The sequence below is a fragment of the Phyllosticta capitalensis genome (genome assembly GCF_038381095.1).
Source record: "Phyllosticta capitalensis strain CBS 128856 chromosome Unknown BKA78scaffold_11, whole genome shotgun sequence".
NCBI lineage: Eukaryota > Fungi > Ascomycota > Dothideomycetes > Botryosphaeriales > Phyllostictaceae > Phyllosticta > Phyllosticta capitalensis.
Genome location: NW_027117449.1, coordinates 346,250 through 370,368, shown reverse-complemented (window position 1 = coordinate 370,368; position 24,119 = coordinate 346,250). Strand labels below are relative to the sequence as shown.

At 47.1% G+C, this 24,119-nt stretch overlaps 6 protein-coding genes across 6 annotated transcripts; 2 read left to right on the top strand and 4 right to left on the bottom strand.

Annotated features, from left to right (window-relative positions):
* Positions 1-8,251: 8,251 nt before the first annotated feature.
* On the bottom strand, positions 8,252-10,751 carry BKA78DRAFT_333510 (cytochrome P450 alkane hydroxylase-like protein; the record flags this gene model as incomplete). The annotated part of the gene is made up of 6 exons (XM_066890090.1): positions 8,252-8,277; positions 8,966-9,347; positions 9,437-9,773; positions 10,099-10,167; positions 10,210-10,338; positions 10,390-10,751. The coding sequence occupies 6 exons, from the start codon at positions 10,749-10,751 to the stop codon at positions 8,252-8,254; spliced, it is 1,305 nt and encodes a 434-aa protein (XP_066739602.1).
* Positions 10,752-11,472: 721 nt separating this feature from the next.
* BKA78DRAFT_258179 (glycoside hydrolase superfamily) lies at positions 11,473-13,060 on the bottom strand (the record flags this gene model as incomplete). The annotated part of the gene is made up of 2 exons (XM_066885258.1): positions 11,473-11,886; positions 11,945-13,060. 2 exons carry the CDS (start codon positions 13,058-13,060, stop codon positions 11,473-11,475), a joined length of 1,530 nt encoding a protein of 509 aa, XP_066739601.1.
* Positions 13,061-14,434: 1,374 nt separating this feature from the next.
* Positions 14,435-15,448, bottom strand: BKA78DRAFT_227376 (concanavalin A-like lectin/glucanase domain-containing protein; the record flags this gene model as incomplete). Its single annotated transcript, XM_066883712.1, has 1 exon — positions 14,435-15,448. A coding segment is annotated over one exon (1,014 nt), but the record flags the coding sequence as incomplete, so codon positions are not given.
* A 528-nt stretch (positions 15,449-15,976) lies between these two features.
* BKA78DRAFT_257871 (putative gamma-glutamyl phosphate reductase) lies at positions 15,977-17,516 on the top strand (the record flags this gene model as incomplete). The annotated part of the gene is made up of 3 exons (XM_066885225.1): positions 15,977-16,277; positions 16,324-16,485; positions 16,537-17,516. 3 exons carry the CDS (start codon positions 15,977-15,979, stop codon positions 17,514-17,516), a joined length of 1,443 nt encoding a protein of 480 aa, XP_066739599.1.
* Positions 17,517-18,004: 488 nt separating this feature from the next.
* On the top strand, positions 18,005-21,985 carry BKA78DRAFT_324758 (Glutamate/Leucine/Phenylalanine/Valine dehydrogenase-domain-containing protein). The gene is made up of 8 exons (XM_066889314.1): positions 18,005-18,316; positions 18,374-18,496; positions 18,546-19,083; positions 19,142-19,181; positions 19,246-19,491; positions 19,546-21,431; positions 21,496-21,596; positions 21,646-21,985. Exons 1-8 carry the CDS (start codon positions 18,126-18,128, stop codon positions 21,677-21,679), a joined length of 3,159 nt encoding a protein of 1,052 aa, XP_066739598.1. The 5' UTR covers positions 18,005-18,125; the 3' UTR covers positions 21,680-21,985.
* A 123-nt stretch (positions 21,986-22,108) lies between these two features.
* On the bottom strand, positions 22,109-24,101 carry BKA78DRAFT_258020 (MBOAT, membrane-bound O-acyltransferase family-domain-containing protein; the record flags this gene model as incomplete). The annotated part of the gene is made up of 2 exons (XM_066885238.1): positions 22,109-23,169; positions 23,225-24,101. The coding sequence occupies 2 exons, from the start codon at positions 24,099-24,101 to the stop codon at positions 22,109-22,111; spliced, it is 1,938 nt and encodes a 645-aa protein (XP_066739597.1).
* Positions 24,102-24,119: the final 18 nt, after the last annotated feature.

The window sequence follows — 24,119 nt, the reverse complement described above, 5'->3', positions numbered from 1 at the left end:
GTGCTAAAGGAATAGGAGCCTAAGTTACAAGCCTACTAAGTTCTCTTTACTATCTTTATAGACTACTAGACCTTGAAGTATTTTATAACTAAAGAGCAATTAACTTATTATTAAGTACAGTAGGTAGAGAAGCTAGTAGAATATAACTTCTAGATTATATATCAACCTAGCCAAGCTAATTAATATATAGATACCTTATTACAACGCCCCTAAGACGTCCCTAGTCCTGATAACCCCTATTAATTAATATAGTACTAAGTGCTACTACTACCTAAAAAACTCTATTATAATATATAAACTATATAGGCCTTACTAGATAGCACTGCCGCGCCTGTTAAATCTAATAATAAGGCTAAGGAGGAGGATACTATAGAGTTTAATATAAAGAAGATTCTATAGACTAATAAGGCTTATACTAATAAGATAGATAAGTAGCAAGCTAAAGCTCGCGAGGCTGATTTGCCCTACTATACTAATTAGGCTAGAAATATCTTTATAGATGGTAGGCTTATTATACTAGTAGAGCTATAAGCCTGCCTAGTCTACTATATCTATAAGAGCCCTCTTACTAGGCACCCTAGTTATAATTATCTATACCTCCTTATTAAGCCTTACTACTAGTTCCTATATATCCGCTCTCTTATTAATCGAGCTGTTAGTAACTATATGTACTATAATTAAGTATAGTAGAATAATTCTATTATCTTTAGTAAACTATAAGCTCTCCTAGTCCCTGCCTACCTATAGTAGCACATTACTATAGACTTTACAGGACTACTAATAAGAAGCAAGGGGAAGAATACTATCCTAATAGTCTGTAATTAACTTAGCAAGGCTTAGTATTTTATTATACTAGATATAACTTAAAATAAGACTGCTGCTAAGCTAACTATAAGAGAGCTATTATATTATATCTTTGTAGTAAGAGGCTTCCCTAACTTAATAGTCTTAGATTAAGGCTAACCCTTCATCTCCTACTTATAGGCTACACTAGCCTATATTATTAGGATAGACCTAAAGCACTCTACTATATATTATCCTTAAACTAATAGCTAACCAGAATAAGCTATTTAAGATATTAAGAACTATCTCTATTAGTTTAGTAACTTCTATTAGATAAACTAGTATAACCTCCTACTAATAGCTTAACTTACAGCTAATAGTGCTCCTATTAAGGCACTTAACAGCTAGTCTCCCTTTACTATAGATACTAGCTATAAGATAAAGCAATCATTTAATATTAATGCAGCTAAATAAGGCATATAAGAAGCTACCTAAGCCTACTAGCTATCTATAAAAGATATATAAAAGATCTCCTATAAACTATACTAAATTTAGCAGGAGGTTAGGGAGAACCTAGGAGTCTAATAGGTATATATAGCTACTTAGGTAAACTACTATCGCGCGCCACTAAAGATTAAGCCTAGATAATATATATATATAGACGCTACCTATTATTAGGGCTAATACCTACCAGGGCTCAATTATAAAGCAAATAGACCATAATATATATTATAAGTCTAAGGTAACTAGGCTAAACTAGAGCTACTAGAAGGATTATAAGCCTTATTATAGTTTAATATATTATAGCTACATATTACAAGGTTAGACATATTACCTAGGCAACCTACTAGAATAGGTAAACTGCTTATAGACAAGGATGGCCTTTAAATAGGTAAGGTTATAGCTATCATTAGTTACCAGTTTCTATAAGGTTGCCTATAGTTTAAAATTAACTAGAAAAACTATCTACTAGACCTAAAATATTATAATACTAATAGAGGTTACTTTAATAACTACTAACAACTTATTTAGAACTACTACAAAGGAGCTTGGATATAACTACTAGTAGAGGATTTAGATGATAAGGATTAGTAACAGATAATATAAGGCCTCAAGGATAAGGCCTACTAGAGGGGGGGGTAGTGTTATAGAGCAGGGTGTTTAGGAGTAGAGAGTCGGCGCTAGCGTTACAATTAACTATATAGCTAAGCAGAGCTCAGCGCGCCTTTCCTCTTTTAGCTAGTCTACCTTAATTCAGCTTAGTAGCTTGGCATGCTCGACGATATCTACTGCCTGCTCGACCGACTTGCCTCGCTATAGTCGAATACTATAGTTGCTAGCGACGATTCGCTCCGCTTGCGCCGTGACAGGTAGGCCTTATAGGTAGCTATAATAATATCTTAATTTATAGTATCTAGCCTAGGTATCTTCTCTTTTATTTATATAGAATAAGCTATTTCTAGCTCCTTATAGTCTAACTTAGGCTACTTCTAGTTATTATTAGAGGTATAATCCTCCTATATAATAGGTAGAGTAGTAGGGGGCTTTAGAAATAGTATATCCCTAAAAGTACAGTATTTTTTATTAAAGGAATTAGCTGATTCCCCTAATATAGACTTAATATAGGGTATAAAGTCTACCTTACTATCCTTAGTATATTCTATAGCCTTAAATATAGATTTTAAATCTATATTTAAAAGGAACTGCTGCTAATGTTCTTTTTTAGCCTTTTTTATAGCTAGAAAATACTTATTTTTAGTAGTTAAGTAGGCTCTTATACTAGTAGTATCTAAGTATAAGACTTGGGCTTTCTTTCTCTTATATTCTAACCTTAAATTAGGTAGGGAATCGTCCTACTAAGGCTTAGATATAAGCTTATTAGGTATCTTAGGTATACTATTATTTATAGAGGTAGTAATTAAATTACTAAGTTCCTCAGCTAATATATTAAGGTCTCTTATTAAAAGAGGGTCTTAATTTAGTATATCTAAGGTCCTAGTCCTTTATTCTAGGCTTAGTAGGTTATTAGAGTTTAGTATAGGACTATTCTCTACTAATTCTACTAGATTAGAGTTAAATTTAACTTAATCTGCCTTTTTAAGGTTATATCTTTATATAAAGGTGGGATTATCCACTAATAAAGGATTAGAATTATAGATAGTAAAGAAAATACTATAATAGTTAGATCCTATATCCCTAAGAGTCTACTAATTATGTATTTTTTCTAGGATATTCCTAGTAGTAAAGGTTAGGTCTATTATAGATTCCCTAATTAGGTTAGGCCTATAAAAGGTCTCTTCACCTATAGTATTTACTAGGGATAATCTATTAGCTTCTAACCATTCTACTAGCCTTGCTAAATTAGGTGATTTAGGGTTATGAGGGTCCCACCAAGGATGGTAGGAATTAAAGTCCCTAAGAATAATAGTAGGGGTGTCTATATTAATGTTATATAGATACCTTTGTATTGTTTCTTGATTATTATCTTGACCTTTTTAGTTATATTATAGACTTGTAATTAAAAGTTTAAGCCTATTATATTAATAACTATTAGGTTAGGATCTTTAATAATATCCTCCCTAGGGTTAATTTCTAAGGGCAGGGATCATCTCTTATAAATTATAACCCTAGGGTAAACTAGGGGGTTACTATAAACCGGGAGAATTGAACTATATAATAGATAATTAATAGACCTTAAGTTTAGGTAATTTTAGGGTATTTCTTTACTATTAGTAATTAAATAAGGCTCTTATATAAATACAAGGTTAATATTTAACCTAATAGCTATCTCTAAGGCACTCTTAGTAGCTAAGCAGCTCTTATTAATATTTATTCATAGTACCCTTAATTCCTTCATACTTATTAGGTGCTATTCTTAATTACTAAGAATTTAGGACACCTTTTATAGCTTAATTAATAGTTTTTACTATAATTAGTATATTTAGGCTCTATATAGCTATAGGTCTACCCTTTTAGGCAGCTACTAGTCCTATAATAGTACTAGGGAGTAGGGTGGGCCCCTATATATACTTAGTAAGTAGCCTATCTCTTATACCTATTTTCTAGGTACCTAAATTGCTAGCAGTTCTTACACCTATAAGTTTTAGGTATAAGGATAAGCTTTTTAGTATATAGGCCTAACGATACTATATTAAGCTAGGTAGATAAGGCTTTTTTATAGTTAGCCTTATTAGAAAATAAGACTACTATTAATCTATAGGCCTAAGTAGCTCTTTTCTCTTAGAATATAAGCTAAAAGGGTCTCCTAATAGTAGATAGGCTATTATAGGTCTTAATTTCTTTATAGATTAGTAGTAGACCTTCCTCTATATTAAATTTAGTTATAGGAAGGCTATAGATTACTACTTTATACTAGGATTTATCCTTTAAAGCTTTTTAGATTAGGAGGATATTTTCCCATATAGCTTAGTTAGCTAATAGGAAATCTATATTGAATTAGTTAGTAGTAGTTAATATAATTAACTTCTTAGTATAGGACTTAGCTACTAAGGAGATAACTAGTTATTTATACCCCTTAGTAGAGAAAGTAGGATTGAATTTATCCCTTATTTCTTAAGGATTAGGGATTCTAAAAGTAGTTATCTAGAGTACTAGGACTAGTCTCCTATTAGGTAATTTTTTATAGGCTAAAAGGTCTTAGTTTAATAGACCTATAATTTTTAATACCTTTAGTAATTTACTATATTTTTTAATTTCTTAGCTACTAGGGTAAATTCCTTTAGTTTTTCTAGATTTCCTAACTTAGCTATACTAACCTAAGTAGGTAGTATAGTTAGATTAGTTATAGGAATTTTTCCTAAATTATTTTAAATTTTTAAAATTTTTATAGGTTACTTTTTAGGTTTGAATCCCTTTATCTATAAAACCTCTTTTTAGAAGTTTAGGTTATTTTAGTTTTTAACCTTATTCCTAAGGGTTTTAACTATTCTTTTAATATCTAGGGTACTCCTAGATAGTATAGAGCTAATTATTTAGCCATTTCCTATTTCTAGGAATTCCCTAAATAGTCCTATCAAGTCTAGGACCTTAGTTTAATCTCTTATATAGGTACTAGGTCTACTACCTTAATAAGTAGGGATCTAGCCTAAAATAAGGTATCTTAATAGGTTAGGCTATTAGGCTTAACCCTACTTAATTAGCTACCTTATTAGTCCTTATTTAGTTATTTTTACCCCCTAGTAGCTAAGGGGGTAAATTTAAAATCTTTTCATATAGGGATAACCCTAGGGGGTAGTTTTTAAATTAGGGGGGTAATAGTAATAATATCTACTACCTTATCCATATCTTATTTAATTCCTAGGTTAGGTGGTGCTCTAGGGGGGGGGCTAGGGGGGGTTTTCTATACTCTTTCTTTAAAAAAAAATTAACTAAGAGAGAAGTATAACTAATATAAAATTATTAGCTTTTATTTTATATAAATTAAGCTATAAATAAACTCTACTATTACTTAGTATAAGCTAGTTACTTAGAGAACTAGTAAAGTAGGTATTTTTAGAATATTTTTTCTTTTTAGGAGGTTTTTTTAAGGAGAAGATAGTAGAATAAAAATATTCTAAGAATACTATTAGAATTATCTTACTAAGATAGTTTAAATAGTAGTCTTATTATCCTAATCTAGTCTAGTTCTAGCTAGTTTAGAAAAAGTTATATAACTTAAGGTTAAACTAAGGTGTGGCTCTAGTATAGCTCTTTAAGACTAAAAGCTATAAGGAAGGGTTATAGAAGCCTAGAGATTTTTATTTTTATCTCCTACCCCTAATCCTAGGCTAATATTACTAATATAAGTATTAGGTTATAGGCTTTTAGGTATATACTTTTAAATAGTATAGGTTTTATCTTAATTAGTTAAGTATTTATTAAGAAAAAGGGGGTATGAAGTTTAACCCCTAGTTATTTAATCTTCTACTCCTTATAGCGCCGCAGCGCGTGCTTTTCTAGAGTAGAAAATTGGTACCCTAGATATGTCAAATATACTCTTTCAAATGGAGCTGGTCTTGGCAGAAAATTCGGTGGTAGAGGTTGTACTAGTTAGTTTGTCAGCTATATATAGAATAGTTAATCCCTCTAATAAACCTGGCTAATTATAGCAATTGAGGGCTATAGAAGCTACTAAAATAGTAGCTTCTAAAGGTACCTCTATAATATTAGAATAGGTCCCAAGCTATATAGGTATGTATAGTAATAAATTAGCTAATTCCTTAGCTAAGGAGGCTATAAGGAAAGATCCAGGGAATTATCCTAAAGCCCTAGTACTTATAGGTATAGATATTAAAGATACTATTAATAAGGAGTAGCAGGACATTATAGATAAGGCTAAGGTTAAGTCTAATAATAGCTCCTCCTCCTATTATAGTACTTTTAATACTAAACCTAGCTATAAGCTTTTAATTCCTAGAGATATAGAAAGATCTATAGCCTTAGTGTTCTATCAGCTAAAAATAGGATATAGTTACTTTAAAGCCTACCTATTATATACTAAAAAGTTAAATAATAGTATATATAGGTATAGATATCCTAAAGAAACACATATATACCTCCTACTATTATATAAGGACTATAGGGAAGAAAGAAAATTACTTAAAAGGGATATCCCCTTATTAAGTATTAAAAACCTTTTTAAAAATTAGGAAAATATAAAGGCTATACTAGCCTTTATTAAAAATATAAAAATAGCTACTAAATAGCGGTATAATAACTAATAAGATACCTAGTAGAAGGGTTAAGGAGATAGGAAGATATATAGGATAACCTATAAATTTTATAGCTTCTACTACAAAGTTAAGGTTTCCTATAATTTTCCTATATTTGGCTCCCCTATCTATAAAATACTACTATTTTACTTTAAAATACACACTTACTTAGTATTTGCTTATTTCTACTTAAATTACTAATTTGGTAATTTTCCTATAAGGGCTTGGCCCAAAATATCCAACCATAATCATTAAAAATAAACATGAAAAGGGATTGCTATAAATTAGTATAACAGCCTACTATGGTTTAAACCTATTAGGTACTATTCTATATATAGCTCTAGACTACTAGGATACCTATCCCTGTCTCTTATAGTCGTTGACTTAAAGAGGGACGTTAAACTAAATAAACAAATAAATAATATTATCTACTTCTTTTTAATAGCTATAGATCCTACTATTATACTAAGTTTATAATATATCTATATAATAATAACATTATTCCCTTCTACTTTCTACCCTATACTATACATTTTATATAGCTACTTAATATATTAGTATTCTAGCCTCTTAAGTACTTTTACTAAGAGGCTATCTTAAATATATTATATATAAGGTATAGCTAATTTAATAAGGTTAAGTTCTTATATATACTTTATAATATTTAAATAAAGGGTATAAAGACTAATATAATTAAATATAGCTAGTACTTAATAGGTCTTTAGCCTATTAATAAAGAAACAGTTATAGATTAGGCCTATAGGTATAAAATACACACTCTATTACTATAGCTAGAAAATTAGGGTAAACTTAGTACACCTTATATAGTATATTCCCTTATAGAAATAGGCTAAGAGCTAGAGTACTTAAGTAAGGAAGATAGGAACCCTATTCTATATAATCTTCTTTAAAGGTTTACAAAGAGTACTACTATCCAATCTAACATTACTACTAAAGCTAAGGATAATCTATATTACTCCTAGGCTACTAAGAAAGTATATACTATATATTAAGCTATCTAGTAAAGGGTTATAAAGAAGGAGGGAGAGATGTATACTAGTATCTTATATAAAGTAGTATAAAATATTTAGGCTATAGATATATAGTAGATTACTAAGATAAAGGCTAAACTTAGGGTTAAAGAAGCATATATATATATATCTAGGATTCACTTAAATTAGATAATATAGATACTTAGGTGGTTAATAATTACTACTAGGTAATAGGTAATATCTATAAAGGGTTTACCTAGATACTACCTTAATTAAAGGTCTATAGAGAGGAGCTTAATAATGCTAATAAGGCCTATAGGCTAAGTATGAATATGTTCCACTTATAGATTTAGAGAGAGGCTAAATAATTAGAAGCTAAAGTAAAGAAGGCTACTAAAAAGACTACTAAAAAGTAGTATAGTTAGGAGTTATTTAATTAATTATAATTTCATTAGTATTAAGGTGTCCTGAGGCATTAAGGTGTCAGGCACCAGAGGGCGACAATAGTGCCGAGCAATAAGCAAGGGGGGGTAGATTATCCACCTCACCTATTAGGCACGGGTACTGAAGTAGGTCGTTGTTCTGTCTGAGTGTGCGCGCCCACGAGGACGAGCCTGACTACTGGACGCGCTGGACGCGCTCGGCGCAGTCACCTCTGACGCTATCAACCACGCAACTGGCTGCACAACTGGCTGCGCGACTGGCAGGCTGCGTGACTGACTGACTGCACAGGCTGGCTGCTTAGCTTGCTGTGCAACTAGCCAGCTATGTGGGAGTAATAGGAGGACACACTATGCGCGCAGGTCTAAGTAGGTAGGAGGAGTCAGTTATTCGAAAGAGGGAGTCAGTTACTCAGCCGCGTATCTTTACTCGGTGCATCATGAGCGCCGAGCCATCCTAATTCCTTTGAAGCACAATCAGCTATAGCGAATTGGTTAAAGGCTCATTAGTATCAATGGGCTGCCATGTACATCCTGAAGCAGGCTGGTTCCTAGAAAACTGAGCCTGCATAACAGCCGCAGAAAGCACGTCTCCTGCTGATATGCCAAATGTCTCGCAAATTGGGTTGCAAAAGAACATCCACTCCAAGGTAGGGCACAGGTGCTTGAATACTTCTTGTATATACTCGACTTAGTAATCCAAAGACGCCGTGGGCATTTGCCGGCAGGCAGCTTTGACACTTAATATAGGAGCTGACATTTCCACGCACTGCTATCTAGATACTTAAGTAAGAAACTAATAAGAGCTTGGCTCGCCTTTAACCACCATTTCTCAGATTCAGGGGCCACTTGCATTACTTGGTGCAGCACAATACCAGCAGAGGCGCTCGTCAATTCCAAGTGCAAAGTTATGTATTTAAACAATGATAGATCAGTACATCCAATGACGGGCAAATGCTTCACGACTTCGCAGCCCAAAATGCCACCCAATTCTCGCGCGCCGGCTGCATCAAGATGTCTGTCTTGACGCCGGGATGACCGTCTCCTCTACACTCAATTCTGTCAAACCTCTGCAGCAGCCTTACGACAGTGTATGCCATTTCGGTGCGGGCAAACTGCTGGCCAAGGCAGATTCGAGGACCGCCGTTGAACGGGATGAAGGTCCACGGCCTTGGGATCCACGACTCCCAGCGCTCCGGCGCGAAGGTGTGGATGGGAGGGAAGCCGGACGAGATGGGTGGGTAGATGTCGGGGCTATGTTGCATCATCAACGTGGTGTAGCCGATGGGCGTCCCTTTGAGGACTCCCACCGGGCTGTTGCCATCTGGGCCGCCTCCATGTGGGAGCGTGGTGTCTTTTAGCGCGGTCCTGACGTTGAATGGTACTGCAGGATACAGTCGCATTGTCTCGTTGAGCGTGTTCTGCAGTCAGGTCAGCTCGGCTCGTCGGAGTTTCGAGTGCAATCAAATCGCCCAGAAGGAGGGAATGCAGTGTTTCTATCCGAGCTTACCTGCAAGTACTTCATGCTCTTCAGGTGTTCATAAGTTGGCTTTGCGCTGGGCCCAACCACTTCGAGAATCTCCTTCCGGAGCTTCTGCACAACAACAGGATGGATTGACAGCTCGTAGAACAGCCAGGAAAGCGTGCAAGCCGTGGTGTCTCGGCCTGCCAGCAAAAGGGCTGTGAGCTGATCTCGCAGTACACGAGCATCTCGCGTGTAGCCTGCGAGTGCATGGAGGAACGTGAAACCTTCTTCGTTCTTGGTCCTCTTCTCCAGCTCCTCCGGCGACAAACTCAACGCTTGTTCCAAGAAGGGCTGAACGAACGCTTCCATCTTCTTAATGTTTCTGCGAAACTCGCCACGCGGATAAAACCGATTCACCGGGCTATCAGGCAGTCAGCTCACAGGGCTCTGGCGTGTCGAAAATTGAGAAAGGATGGTGGGCAAATGTATCAGCGACAAGGGAATGCTTTCAAATCGACTGGGCAGAGTAATGAAAACATTCACATTGATTGGAACGCCTTCAAATACAGTCGAATATTCCTTGATAGTTGTATTCTTGGACTTGGTCGTTGAGTCAAGGATGTTTCAATAACGAGGACAGCAGAGATTGATGCAGATATGACTATTCCAAGGCCGGATGGTATGAAGTGGTTGGGATAAACGTGCACGGCGAGCGGAGATAAAGCTTGGTGGGAATGGAGGCGACGTGGAATAGGAACGTTTGTGGAGATTGACGACTCGCAATGATTGTCACAGTCAAAGAGACGATGACAACTTACCCAATCTTGGCCATCACACTCTGGGTGTGCTGGACTTTGGCAAAGGCGTCGGCGAATTCTACCGATGGATTCTCTTGACTGTCAACACTGCGTCCGAACAGAAACTCGGTGGCGCAGTCGAGAGTAAATCTGCACTTGCGTCAGAACCACGAAGAGAGCCGAGTGGGTTGACCCTCATACCTGAAGAGCAGATCCATGATATCGACTGTCTGGCCATCGCCACCCAAGTGGCTCAGCAGAATCTGAACATGCTTCTCATGAACCTCGAGATCGCTAATCCTGTCCTTGAGGAAGAGCGGCCTCAGCATCTGCCGGCCCTGGTACCAAGCGTCACCGTCGGTCGTGAAGATGCTGTCTCCAAGAAAGTCGTGCCACTCAATGTTGAAGCGCTCGCCCTTGCCATAGTCATGGAATTGGGCTGCAAGTATGGCCTTGATGTTTTCTGGGTCGGCAGTGAAAATCATGCGCTGCCCACCCAGTCGTGACTCGACAGTGTAGGGATTGGAGGGATTGCCATATCCGTAGAAGATGCCGTGCCACATTTCATAGGCTTGATTGTTCCACACGGCTCTCAGGGTCCTGTAAACAAGGTCAAGTCCCCACGGGGCCCAGCTCGAGATGGCTGGAGCATGGCCTCCAAGGGCACGGATTCTTCTGGAATCGTTCAGCCTGACGAAAAGGCCATATATCCAGTAGGATGCAAACAAAAAGACGGCAACATTGAAAACAGAAACGTCATGAGTAAGAGACTCGATCATTCTGGAGATAATGGAGACTTCCAAAATAGGGACAGCATGAGGAAAGAGCAGTGGTAAGACAAGTGCCACTGCCAGAGAAGGCAGTTTTAAGTCGGACAGGCACGAGTGTGGGAGTGTTACCGCAACCCCACTTGGGAGTCGGTAGTAGCAGATGGAGACAGGCATGCCCCACCAATGACGTCCCGCTTCTCTACACCAGATGCGACAGGTGATACGTCCGTAAGCAGCGCTACTCCACCAGTAGCTGTCACACGTCTGCCACGAGCTGCCCGGATGCGTCGCACAACACTTGACGGAAAAAGCACTCTTGTCGCGAGTCGAGCCTTACCAACCTCGGACTGGACTTGACGCCGAACCTCTCGTCCGTACCTACTTTGGTTCTTCACAGCATACTTTTTCGGGCGGTCCATCCATTCGCAAGGAAGCAACTGCTCTATTCTTCCAGGCAGCAGCCTTTGACGACTGACCAAATCCTAGCTACCATCATTCCTGTAACCACCATCTTCTACAGCGCACACTGCGTGCCATTCTGCGTACAGAAGGCCATGTGAGGTAGCTCTGCTTGGACACCTCTTGCGAGCAATCTCTCTCGGAAGTCGACCAGCCTTGGACTGGCTGTGATCTGGCTTCGGTTCTGGCCGTTCTCGTCCTTTGCGCCGCTCCAGAGAACTTCGGCGGCAGCAGCAGCTCGAGGCCACAGTTGGCGGTCAAGTGTGGCGGGATCCGTCTGCTCTGTCCACATGTGGCATTCACCGCCAACGACAAGATGTTGCTGATCCGCGGGCACTCCACTCAACGGGTCGTACGAATAAATCAGCTTCCAGTTCTTGCGTGGAGAGCAGTAGTCGGCGAACGGATAGTAGGTTGCAGCCGATTCCGGGCGGAAGTCGAGCCATTGGCCAAGGCCACAGTCAAGATACTGGAACACGGATAAGCATTTCCCGTCCATTTACGCTTGTCTTTAAGCTTTGACTTACCCAGTAATTATAGTTGCCAACCAGCGCCTTGTAGCCCTTTTCGGTTGTTTGCGCCACAGCCGCGTCTGACTGCCACGTCTGAACAAGAACATCCTTGCCCAGAGTCAAGTTCCACTCGAGCAGCATTTCTTCCCAGACCACCGGCGTGAGTCCATATTTGCGGACCTGGTCGTGGTTGCGATCGACAAATTTCTGCATCAGCGGCTGCAGCACTGCAGTGTCGTTGGACTTGACCGTGTCGTCGAGCAAGTAGGCCTGTTTGTTGACCTCGTCACCTCCAGTGTGGTAGTACGTCGAGTATTCGGTGACGCGAGGCAGCAAATCGTCAAACAGCTTCTCCAAGAAATCGTCGACGGCGGTCGAGTTGAGCTTCAAGGTGCCACAGGGCGGCTCAGCGCAGTACGTGTTCCAGTCTGGCTGAGTGTTGAATGCAGCAATCAGGTCCGGTTCCGAGAACCAGATGGACGACGTGTGGCCCGGCATGTCGATCTCCACAATTGTCTCAATGCCCAGGTTTTGGGCGTACTCTTGGATGTCTTTGAAGTCCTCGGGAGTGTACACCAGGCCAGTGTAGTAAGCACCCTTGCCGGAAAGTTCTGGCAAAGCCGGAATCTCCAAAGGCCAGGACTGAGCATCAGTCACGTGGAAATGGAAGCGGTTCATCTTGGTCTGGGCCATGGCATCCAAGGTGCGCTTAATGTCGGCGACTGGGAAGTAGCTTCTCGCCACATCCATGTTGATGCCACGGTGAGGGAACTTGGGTGCATCGTAGATGTCGACAGGCGCCAGGTTGGTGTATGAGCCGCCAGCGGTATGCTTGAAGAACAGCTGGGTGAAGGTGGTCAAACCATAGACCAAGCCGATGGACGAGTTTGCTGTGATTTTGACTTCGCCAGAGGTGGCAACACTGAGCAGATACGACTCATCGAGGGTCGTGTCGTTGGGCTTGTCGAATCCAACGACATCGGCGCTGTTTTGCTTCAGGACAATCGAAGAAATGAAGAGCTTGTTGGCCGTGGATGGCTCAAACTCGGTGAAGCGCGGATGGAACCTCCAGGGCACAAAACTCTGGTCAAAAATGGTCTTGTAAGTGCGCTGAATTGCAGATTGGACCATTTGCTGAGAGACGTTGCTCGTAGTCTATTTAGAGCGGATTAGCAGCCTGCATTTGGAAGGTTGCACAAATCACAGGATGCGTACGCCAGTGTCGGGATTCTCATAGTCAACCTTGACATTGCTATCGATCCATAGGACGGTGCTGCCGGAGGTGTACTTGACCGGAAGCGGCCAAAGGGCGGCGGCCAAGGGCGCGCCAATGCAGAGAAGGCTGAACAACCTCATTGCTGACAAGCGCAAGTGGCTTTGAGGAGGAGAAAGCAGAGTGGCTTCAGAGGCCGGTTTTCATGGAGGTTGTATGGACGGGGGCGAAGGGGAGGAAGAAGAGGCGCGGGAGTGGGCGGAGAGCTGGGGGATGGGCAAGGCTGAGCGAGGACGGATGATCAAGGCAGATGACGGGCAAGCCGGCCGTGCGCAAGGACTCAACTGTGGGGTGTGATGGTCGGATGGGGGTTGAATAACATTTTATATTACTTTGGCAAAGACAGGACGGTGGGCAGGTAGGTAGCAGTTGATTGTTGCACGGCAGACAGAGGCGAATGGCGCGCAGGCGGCTAACAAGGTTCAGGCCCGCATCGCATTGCTTCGCCAGCAGCAGCACTTTCTCTCTGAATTTTTTGCTTTGAGGCGAGCTTGTTGATGAGGAGGAGAGCCGGGGCGGGGATGTCACCTCATTCACTGACTTGACGTACAGTTGTTGTATATAATTAGCTCCATAAGATCAAGTAAACATCGGGCGCGCCGTGGCGTTTCAATGCTGGCCTGTTCGTATCCAGCCATCACCAAGTCAGCATGCCCCGCAACCGGTATAGCTCCCCAGCCACGACAAGCGTTCCATGCCTACCTCCTACTTAACCGTAAAACCGCCCCCCTTGCCGTTGTCTCCAATTACTCATGTTCAAAGCTTCGCCATGCCATCCCAAAAAAATTCAAAATGTCGACCATCAAATGGGGTATAACTGCCTCGTCCTGTGCATCACGCCTCCTGCCTACCCGGCGGCATTCTCAGACCAACATCACCAGGCACACCAGTGCCACAGCTCCGGCAAAACGCGCACAACCCTCAAGGCTGGCATGCGTCGCTCTCGACAAAGAAACCCCTGACTGCACGGCTGCAGACGTCCGTGTACCCGTGGCTGCCGCGGACGTCACGGGCGAACCACTTGAGTCAACTGCTTTGGTCGGTACACCTTCAAGTGTGCTAGAGCCCTCCTGACCAGGCCGTGTCTCGACCTCAGAGCTTCCAGATGAGGAGGAACCCGGTTGAGATGCCCCCGACGACAAGATAAATCCAACCTGTTGGGATGTCGACTGAAGCCACGAATCAGCATCTCGTTCTTTGGTGGTCAAATGGAAAATGAAAGACGCCTTACGCACAGAGGCCGAGTTGGGCGGAACAACTTTGCCTGAACTCGTAACCGTCCATCCAGTTGGGAGGCCTGGGTAGTCTGTTGCTGGTAGTGTCGACGCCGACGACATTGTTTTCGACTCGGGAACCCACGGGTAGCCAGACCGCGTCACCATCGAGGCGGAATCGTCCCTGCCGCCTGAAAAGGCCATTGGTTGACCGTTGGAGGTCGAAGTAACTGCTGGCGCGTTGTTCTTGACACCAGTGCCCCCCTTTGGATTGACGCTGCCACCGACAGCAATGATGGATTGCCAAGTGCCATCCCCTCCGTACTTGTACTGAGTGCCAGTTGAGTAGTCAGTGACCGAAAGCGACTTGAGCTGCATCGTAAAGGGGCCTTGCGAGTAATCAGTCGGCCCTCGAGCCCATTCCACGGTGCCCGCTTCGTTCAACGATGGATCGCCGCCGGGCCAAGCTCCGACTTTGATTTGACACGGGGTTTGGGGGTACTGGCCGTTGGCATCCTGCGGCTTGAGTGCCCTCACCGTCACCCCGTTAATCTGCCAGACGAGCTCATCGGCCGTCCAATCAATGGTGTAGGTCTTGAAATCCGACTGACTACCAGGGTCCGAGTGGAAGGCTCCGCGGTTGTAGGATGTGGTTTGTCCTTTTCCAAAGTAGTTGGTCTGCACTTGGTCTGGGGATGCGCCAAGCCACTCGAAATCAATTTCGTCCTTGACAGCAGACTGCAAGACGGCGGAGCCGACAATTCCCTTTCCTGGCGCTGCCTTGATAACAAACTCGACTTTGCCAAACATTATGTACCATTTCGAGGTGATCATGGGGGAATCTCCGGACTTTGCAATGGTAAACGAGGCACCGCCTGAACCATATGATACAGGACCCTGGGAGTTGAAGCTATCCGAGGGCGAGGAAAAGTCAATTTGGACTGACCTTCCGAGGGCGGGATTTTCCTGCGCGAATGCCGAAGAGAGCAGCAGTGCGGCTGAAGCGAGGGAGCCGACTGCACGGATTGACGATGGTGTTTTCATCGTAGCGACAGCAAGGCGAACAAACTAGCAACGAAGATCAAAAACGCAAAAACGCGGCGAGGAAATGGTTGGGAGGGGAGGCGGGTAGGAGAATGGATGGTTGAAGTGGAGAAGAGCAGTTATAGGATGCCATGGCACCAGCCATCCGTATTGACAAGTTGCATTAGCCATGATCTAGTGAGAGCGGGTTGATGGTGCTGGTGCCATATGAAAATGCGAGGCCGGGCGACGTGTGCAAACAAGTAGCGACGGTGGTTGGTAGTTGGGCGGAGCTGAGGGAGAAGATGGTGGTGATGGTCGGGATGCCCCAGCCGACGAAGCTTTGCCCTCCCGTGTCCGTCCCGTGGCTCGGTCCCGTCCCCGTGTCGTCGATGATTGCGCCGCAGCGGGCCGAAACTCTGTCAACCACTCAGTCCGCCGAGAGCTTGGAGTCACTGCAAGTCCAAAAAAATCGTCACTGCAGCCGTCTGCAAGATCCACGACACCCCACCCCTCGCTCTCTAAGGTTCTCCCGAAATGTCCTTGACCAATGCAGACACTCTCCAGGCCGCGCGCGGGGCTCGACTGGCATCGCGCAAGCTGGCCGTCATGCCCGCCAACGCCCGCAATGAAGCCTTGACTGCAATCCACGCGGCCCTTTCTGCCGCCCAAGACGACATCCTTGCCGCAAATGCCCGCGATCTGGCCGCAGCAACTCAAGCTGCACAGAGCGGCGAACTCAAAGAGAGCCTGATCAAGCGCCTCGACCTTGGCCGCAAGGGCAAGTACGAGGACATGCTGCAAGGCATTCTCGACGTGAGAGACCTAGACGATCCACGTATGCCATGCGCCGCCCCTCTCTGCCTCAGCTGACGTGAGGACAGTGGGCAAGATTGATGCTCGCACCCTACTTGACGACGACCTGCTGCTCGAACGCATCTCGTCCCCCATTGGAGTGCTCCTCATCATTTTCGAGGCTCGCCCCGAGGTCATTGCCAACATTGCGTCCTTGGCCATCAAGTCTGGCAATGCCGCCATTCTCAAAGGTCCGTCACACCTTCCCGGCCACCTATTCGCAATCAGCTAAAGGCCTCAAGGCGGCAAAGAATCGTCCGAATCATTCATTGCCATTTCAAACGTAATTTCTGACGCACTGTCGTCTACTGCCGTGCCAAACGACTGCCTGCAATTGGTCACCACCAGAGACGCCATCAAGCCCCTCTTGGAGCTGGACCAGTACATTGACCTCGTTATTCCACGAGGAAGCAATGAATTGGTTTCATCAATCAAGAAGGGAACGCAGATTCCGGTCCTGGGTCATGCCGACGGCCTGTGCTCCATTTACCTGCGCGCAGACTGCCCGGCTGCAATGGCTACAAAGGTGATTGTTGACGCAAAGACTAGCTATCCCGCGGCTTGCAACAGCATCGAGACTCTGCTCGTCGACGAAGACGCGTTGAGCACCGTGTTTCCTCCTGTTGCCGAGGCATTGCTTGAAAAGGGAGTCCGTCTGCGCTGTGATGGAGCCTCCAAGGCTGCGCTTGCTGCGGCGCTCGACAAGCACCAGGCGGCATTCGTCCAGGACGCTCAGGAGCAGGACTTTAGGACCGAGTTCCTCGACCTCGTACTCGCCGTCAAGACGATGCCGCGCATGGGATCGGCAGAAGAGGCCGTGGATGCAGCCGTGGCGCACATCAATGAGCACTCGTCGGGCCACACGGATGCGATTCTTACGCAATCAAAGTCGATTGCGGAGCGGTTCCAGAGCGGCGTTGACAGCGCCTGTGTATTTTGGAACACCAGCACCAGGATGGCAGACGGACAGAGGTTTGGATTCGGAACAGAGGTGGGTATCAGTACCAACAAAATCCACGCACGAGGCCCGGTGGGGTTGGAGGGGTTGACGATCTACCGATGGTTGATCAAGGGTAACGGCCAAGTGTCGGCGGAGTACGGGTCAGGTGGTAAGGTGTGGAAGCACGAAAAGCTGGCTGCGGGCGCCCTGGAGCGCTATGCGACGACTGAGGAGGAATGGGAAGCATTGAAGCAGGTTCGTGCTGCAGCTGGAAAGCGTTGAAGCGGACGGTGATGATGGCCTGACGATCCGTGGTTGGCGGGGTAAAGAGGGCGAGTCATGTTGGCTTCCCCGCATGACTAAAAAGCAGTGGACCTGCACCCAGTAAGCCCTGCACAATTGGGTAACTGTTAGTTAATATCTACTTGCCCAAGACGTCTGTTCCTTGTGGCGCCTCCGCATGACCGTCAGGTACCGCAGCAGGTACGGGGAAAATGTGTCCAACACCTGGGGAGAAGTTCGAAGTCGTAAAGTCGCGATACCGGCCAGTGGGGCGCCCCTCGATAACTGTTGGCCCGTCGCAAAGCGAATCGCGTCTATGGCGGCGTGCAATGGTTCCTTTTATGGTCAGTTGCTTTTTTCGAACGACCTTCAGCTTCTGTCCAATCCCCAGCCTTACGTCAAGCCTATTTTCTGCATCCGGGCGCTTGGGACCACCATACGAGGGGTCCCAGACTATAAGAAGCTCAAGGCCTGCCCTAACCCAATCTATTCCCCCCTTCACCACCACCAAACCCCGCCATCCCCCTTGATCACCACCTCTGCGCCTTTGCGCGCTTGTCTTTTACTCGCATCTCCTCCCCTGCTCCTCTGATTCTTCATCTCCTCACCATGGCTTCTCCCGCCCCTTCTGCCGCCCAGAACAAGCTGCTGGACACCGTCATCCGCACTCCGGGACGTCAACCCTCGCCTCAACCCACCCATCTGAGCGTGCCCGGCGCCACCCACCATCGTGTCTTGCAAGAAGAAGGCCCCGGATATGTCGCCCCAAAGTTCGAGGGAAAGGAGCAGCAGATGGAGACGTAAGCTCCTGTGCCGGTGGAGCGCTGGCCTTTGGCGACCCATTAACACATTTGCAGGGTCATGGACCAGGTGGAGGAAAAGGGCTTCATACCTCCCGACTTTGTCGAATCAGAGACCAACTGGTTTTACAATGAGCTGGGCATTGACGACAGCTACTTCTCGACCGAATCCGTCGAAGCGTACGATCGCCCATCTACAACCCGTTCGGTTCGCTGACCTAGCCGCCAGCATCGTCAATCACATCCACTCTTTGTACGCCGCAAAGATTGCCGCCTACGCTCGAGATGACAAGCGCCTGGAAATAAGGCTGGACAAGGAGGCGACCGATCATGCCGTGTACATTGACACCAGCAAGCCTGGCGTCAGCGTCATGGAGGGCCCGCAATATGAGAAACGCATTGACCAGAAGTACCTCAATGGCTCTGCGGGGAGCAACCTGTACCGCGTCGAGACCTTTCGGTCCGGCGGTCTGCTCCCCGGCGGACAGGAGCAGCAGCTGCGATGCTACTTCGTCTACCAGTGCGACTTTGCCAACCCCAACCCAGGGGCTGACGAGACGCAAATCGAAAAGATTGGAGAGAAGCGCTTTCTCCAAAAGGCCACCAAAAACACCAAAGAGATCTACCAGCAAGCAATCGAGAATGCAGTCGCTCGTACAGGTCCCGTCATTGAGTCCTTTGACATTGAGGGGTCTCGAGAAAAGCGTCTGGTCATTGCATTCAAGCAAGGCTCTGCGCTTGGCCTCTTCAGCGCATTGAGTGACTTGGTACGAAAGCCCCCGAAAGAGTGGACGCTGGGCTGAGAAGGCTGACTCTTGGCTGCAGTACCATTACTACGGATTGACCTCGTCGAGAAAATATGTCGGTAAGTGATGCAGAAATGTCTCAATCGTTCGGGACAATTGTGAAAGCTGATTTGTCGATTTCAGAGCAATTTTCGAACGGTTACACGGTCATGTCCATGTACCTGCGCCACTCTCCCAGTTCTGTTTCCTCTGCCCGGTATCCCCCAATTGAGGCTTCCATTCACCAAATCATCAAGGAAATTTCTCTGCTCTACTGCATCCCCCAAAACAAGCTGCAGGCGCACTTTGCGTCCGGCAGGCTGAGCCTTCAAGAGACCATTTATGCTCACTGCGTGTGGGTGTTTGTCGGCCACTTCCTCAACAGGCTCGGTAAGTTCCAAATTTGGCAACCCCTGCGCCACAGCTGACTTGAATTTCTGTCAGGTTCTGAATACACGACCTTGTCTTCGATGCTTGACAGCAACAACAGCGTCCATGCCGAGCTTCTGTCCAAGTTGAAGCGCCGTCTCCGAACAGAAACCTTCACTGCGGATTACATCCTCGAGATCATCAACGAGTATCCCGATCTCATCCACTCCTTGTACCTTGCATTCGCCAACACGCACTACGTGCAAACTCGCGGAGAACAGGATGACTTCATCCCGACCCTCAGCTACCTTCGACTCAAGGTCGACAAGGTGCTCACCGACCCAGAACTCGAGGAACTCATTGCCAAGACTGTTGCAAACGAGCACCATGCCATGGTGATGACGGCGTTCCGGAGTTTCAACGCCAGCGTACTCAAGACCAACTTTTACACGCCGACCAAGGTTGCGTTGAGCTTCCGTCTGAACCCAATGTTCCTCCCGCCGCAAGAGTACCCGCAGCCTCTCTTTGGCATGTTCCTTGTGATTAGCTCCGAGTTCCGCGGTTTCCACTTGCGCTTCAGGGATATTGCTCGCGGAGGCATTCGCATAGTCAAATCCAGGAGCCAAGAAGCTTACTCCATCAATGCTCGTTCGCTGTTTGACGAAAACTACAACCTCGCCAACACTCAGCAGAGGAAAAACAAGGACATACCCGAGGGTGGGTCCAAGGGTGTCATTCTGCTCGACGTTCGCCATCAGGACAAGGCCAGGGTCGCGTTTGAAAAGTACATTGACAGTATTTTGGATCTTTTGCTGCCACCCACCAGCCCGGGTATCAAAGACCCCATTGTTGACCTCCATGGCCAACAGGAAATTCTTTTCATGGGACCTGATGAGAATACTGCGGATCTCGTGGACTGGGCGACTGAGCACGCGAGAGCGCGCGGAGCGCCATGGTGGAAGTCGTTCTTTACCGGCAAGAGCCCGAAGTTGGGTGGCATTCCTCACGACCGCTACGGCATGACGACGCTCTCTGTCCGTGAATACGTGCTTGGAATCTACCGAAAGTTGAACCTCGATCCGAGTAAGATTCGCAAGCTCCAGACCGGTGGCCCCGACGGCGACTTGGGATCGAACGAGATTCTTCTGGGTAACGAGCAATACACCGCCATTGTCGATGGCTCTGGAGTTCTTGTTGACCCCAAGGGCTTGGACCGCGATGAGCTCGTCCGGCTCGCCAAGAAGCGTGCCATGATTGTCGAGTTTGACGTCTCAAAGCTCTCTTCATCGGGATACCGTGTCCTAGTGGAAGAGAATAGCGTGAAGCTGCCAACTGGCGAGCTTGTCCACAACGGAACGCAATTCCGCAACACCTTCCACCTCCGGAGTGATGTGCAATACGATGTGTTTGTGCCTTGTGGCGGCCGTCCCGAGTCTATTGATCTTTCAACCGTCAGCAAGCTCATTGTCGGTGGCAAGTCCGCCATACCATACCTCGTCGAAGGCGCCAACCTCTTCATCACTCAAGACGCGAAGCTGCGGTTGGAGAAGGCCGGCTGCATCCTGTTCAAGGACGCGTCAGCCAACAAGGGCGGCGTCACGTCGTCATCGCTCGAGGTGCTGGCGTCGCTCTCGTTCGACGACGCCGGCTTCATCGAAAACATGTGCATCCGCGACGACGGCTCGGCGCCGCAGTTCTACAACGACTACGTCAAGCAGGTGCAGGAGATCATCAAGAACAACGCCCGGCTCGAGTTCGAGGCCATCTGGAGAGAGCACCAGGAGACGGGCGAGCCGCGGAGCATCCTCAGCGACACGCTCAGCATCGCCATCACCAAGCTCGACGAGGAGTTGCAGAACACGGAGCTCTGGGACAATGTGCAGCTGCGCAAGGCCGTCCTGAGGGACGCGTTGCCCAACCTCCTCCTCGAAAAGATTGGCCTCGACACCATCATGGAACGTGTAAGTGCCAACTAACCCACCCCCATCGACGCGTCGGGACGGCAGACTGACCCGGCCACCACAGGTACCCGAAAACTACCTCCGCGCCATCTTTGGAAGCTACCTCGCCAGTCGCTTCGTGTACGAATACGGCATCTCCGCCAGCCAGTTTGCCTTCTTTGCATTGTAAGTGCGCCCATTCCTGATTGATGACTCTGGTACTGACAACGTGTAGCATGAACAAGAGGATGGCTTCTCTGCGGGCTTAAAGGGACGGAGCAAAAGGAAAAGAGGACTGCGAAAGATGCCATCTTGGGGCAAGTTTAGAGAAAGATCGTTGACGTCACTTGGATCTGATGGGGCAGGGGCTTTACATTATTTGGATCGGAAAATTTTCGTATTTCATAGAGGGACGGTGTGCAGGACCTACAGAATATAAAGACCAAAGACCCTTTTTTTTGTATTTGTGGGATATGCTTTTCGTCTTTCCGCTTGGACTTGACCAAGAGACCCATTCCCATCTCCTGCACGAGTGAATCTGAATGGCACGTCATCACCACATTGTTGAGCTGGCACAGCAAGCTTCCAGGACAGTCAGAGACGTAGATGCTTGATTGTAAACTACACTACCCAGGCCGGAAATATGCAAGATGCAAAATACCCCGAGCGAGAAGAACCTCCTCCAAGCCGAGAAGACCTCAAACGATGAGGTATAAACTAGTCAAGAGACTGGGGCCGACAAACAGACCTATCCAGAAAATGACGTTGCCCAGCAGGGCGCGCCCCTTGAGCAAGCGGGTGCGGCTCAAGCTGACGAGGGGAACTTGGGACAGCTGCAAGATGAACAGGTAGCCACGGACCTTTTTGAAGAGACAGAGCATGACGAGCTCGTGGACGAGGGCGGACAGGAGGAAGGTGACAAAGGTGGCGGCGCCCTTGCTGAGGTGCAGCGACGAGATGGACGAGTGGTAGACGTGGCGCAGCAGGAAGACGTGGACGGGGCGGTTCCAGTCGCGGGCGTACTGGTCCCACGATACGCTGTTCCACCAGTCGCCGTAGAAGCCGCGGTCGGCGAAGCACGACAGCTCGGCCAGCACGTTGAGCGCGCACTCCCAGATGACGTACCAGGCCAGCAGCTGCTCCAGCAGCATGGGGAACATCATGTCGCTGACGACCCAGGGGAACTCGCGGGCGCGCTCGCGCAGCGGCATGCCGGCCTCCTTCATGCGCACCGTCTCGGCCACGGGCGGGTAGATGTAGGCCTGCGAGATGACCATCATGACCCAGATGACGCCAAACGTGGCCGTCGTCTTCTCGGCCACGTACCACCAGTTGATCTTGTCCTGCCGCGGGTACTCGAGCTCGTACACCAGCGTCGGCAGCACCGTCCAGTCGGCAAAGTTGGCCAGCGTCAGGTTGTTGGGATACGCGCTCGAGTCCGTCGTCGCCTTGCCGCGCAGCTCCGTCTGCAGGCTCTCGATTTCGTCTTCGATGACCCCCGTGAAGGCTTCGAGCTGCTCCGCGTCCAGAGCCTCGCCTGACGCGATGGCCGCCGCGATGGACGAGATGGCCGACTTTTCCTGCAGGAGGTTGGTTGAGCCGCCCTTGGATGCGGAGCGCCGCCGCTGCCGGAGCTCTGATTGCGCGGCTTTCTCAAACGACGTCGTGACTGGGCTGTCTGGGTTGCCAGCGGGCACCTTGTCCTTGAGTTCGCGAAGCTTTTCCTCCAAAAGCTGCTTTCGACGGTAAATCTGCGACACTAGAAGCGGGTCAGTCTTGATGGTACCATACAAGCCGTTGGAGCCGAGACTCACGGTATCCGTTGTAAAAGGCGTAGCTATGCTGCTTCATGAGAAAGACCATGGTATGCAAAACCAGAAAGATGGTGTGGGTCCAGGGCCATTCACGGTACACTGTCCAGTACAGCGTGATGCCAAGGAAAGCCATTTGCCAGATGTGTTCTATCAAGTAGCCCGACCGCTCCCAGCGCAGGTAGCCCTTGAGAATGAGCTTTTGCAGAAGCAGACCAAAGACGGTGACGGCCACCATGACGCCGTCTGTTGCCAGCAGCACGGCCACGTCGCGCTCAAACATCATTTTCCATATTTCATTAGCGCCGAATACCGTGCCGTAGGTCCTCCAATTCCTCGCCGCGATGCGGATCAGCAGCAGCGCCATGGCCAGCCAGAAGAGCGTGAAGAAGCCCCGGAAAGGCGAATCATAGCTGCGCTGGTTTTGACGGTCAAACGTCGAAAACTGCCGCGTAAAGACCAGATCGCGAAAGCCACGGCGTGACTTGGCCGAGTCTTTGCTCGAGTTCTCTCTCTCAATCCCTCTACGCAGCAGGCGACGAATCTCTGGGTCGTCGGCCGTCAAGATGTATCCACCCTTTTTCGGAGCGCGCTCCAGGTTGACGAGGACGCTCCTCCGCCGGCTGTGACCTGATGGGGCATCGTCGAGGGAGGGCGTCCGTACGTCGTCGTAGGTCCTATGGCGAGGGCTGTCACCGCCGCTGACAGAGTCGGTCAACTGGCCGGGCGTTGAGTGGCCATTGGGGGCATGGCCGAGGTCGTCGTAGTCCTCGGTGTCTGGGGATGGAGAGGGATCCTGAGGCAAGGGAGGAGTATCCGAGGGCGCAGTGAATGGACGTAGGGCAGGACGCGGGCGGCGGTCGTCGATTTGGGGCGTCATGTTGCGTGGCGCGCACAA

Coding starts and splice junctions, on each gene's coding strand:
- BKA78DRAFT_324758 (XM_066889314.1), top strand. CDS start 18,126: ATGGCTTCTCCCGCCCCTTCTGCCGCCCAGAACAAGCTGCTGGACACC. Junction 18,497..18,545: donor TCGACCGAATCCGTCGAAGC/GTACGATCGCCC, acceptor CCTAGCCGCCAG/CATCGTCAATCACATCCACT. Junction 19,084..19,141: donor TCAGCGCATTGAGTGACTTG/GTACGAAAGCCC, acceptor TCTTGGCTGCAG/TACCATTACTACGGATTGAC.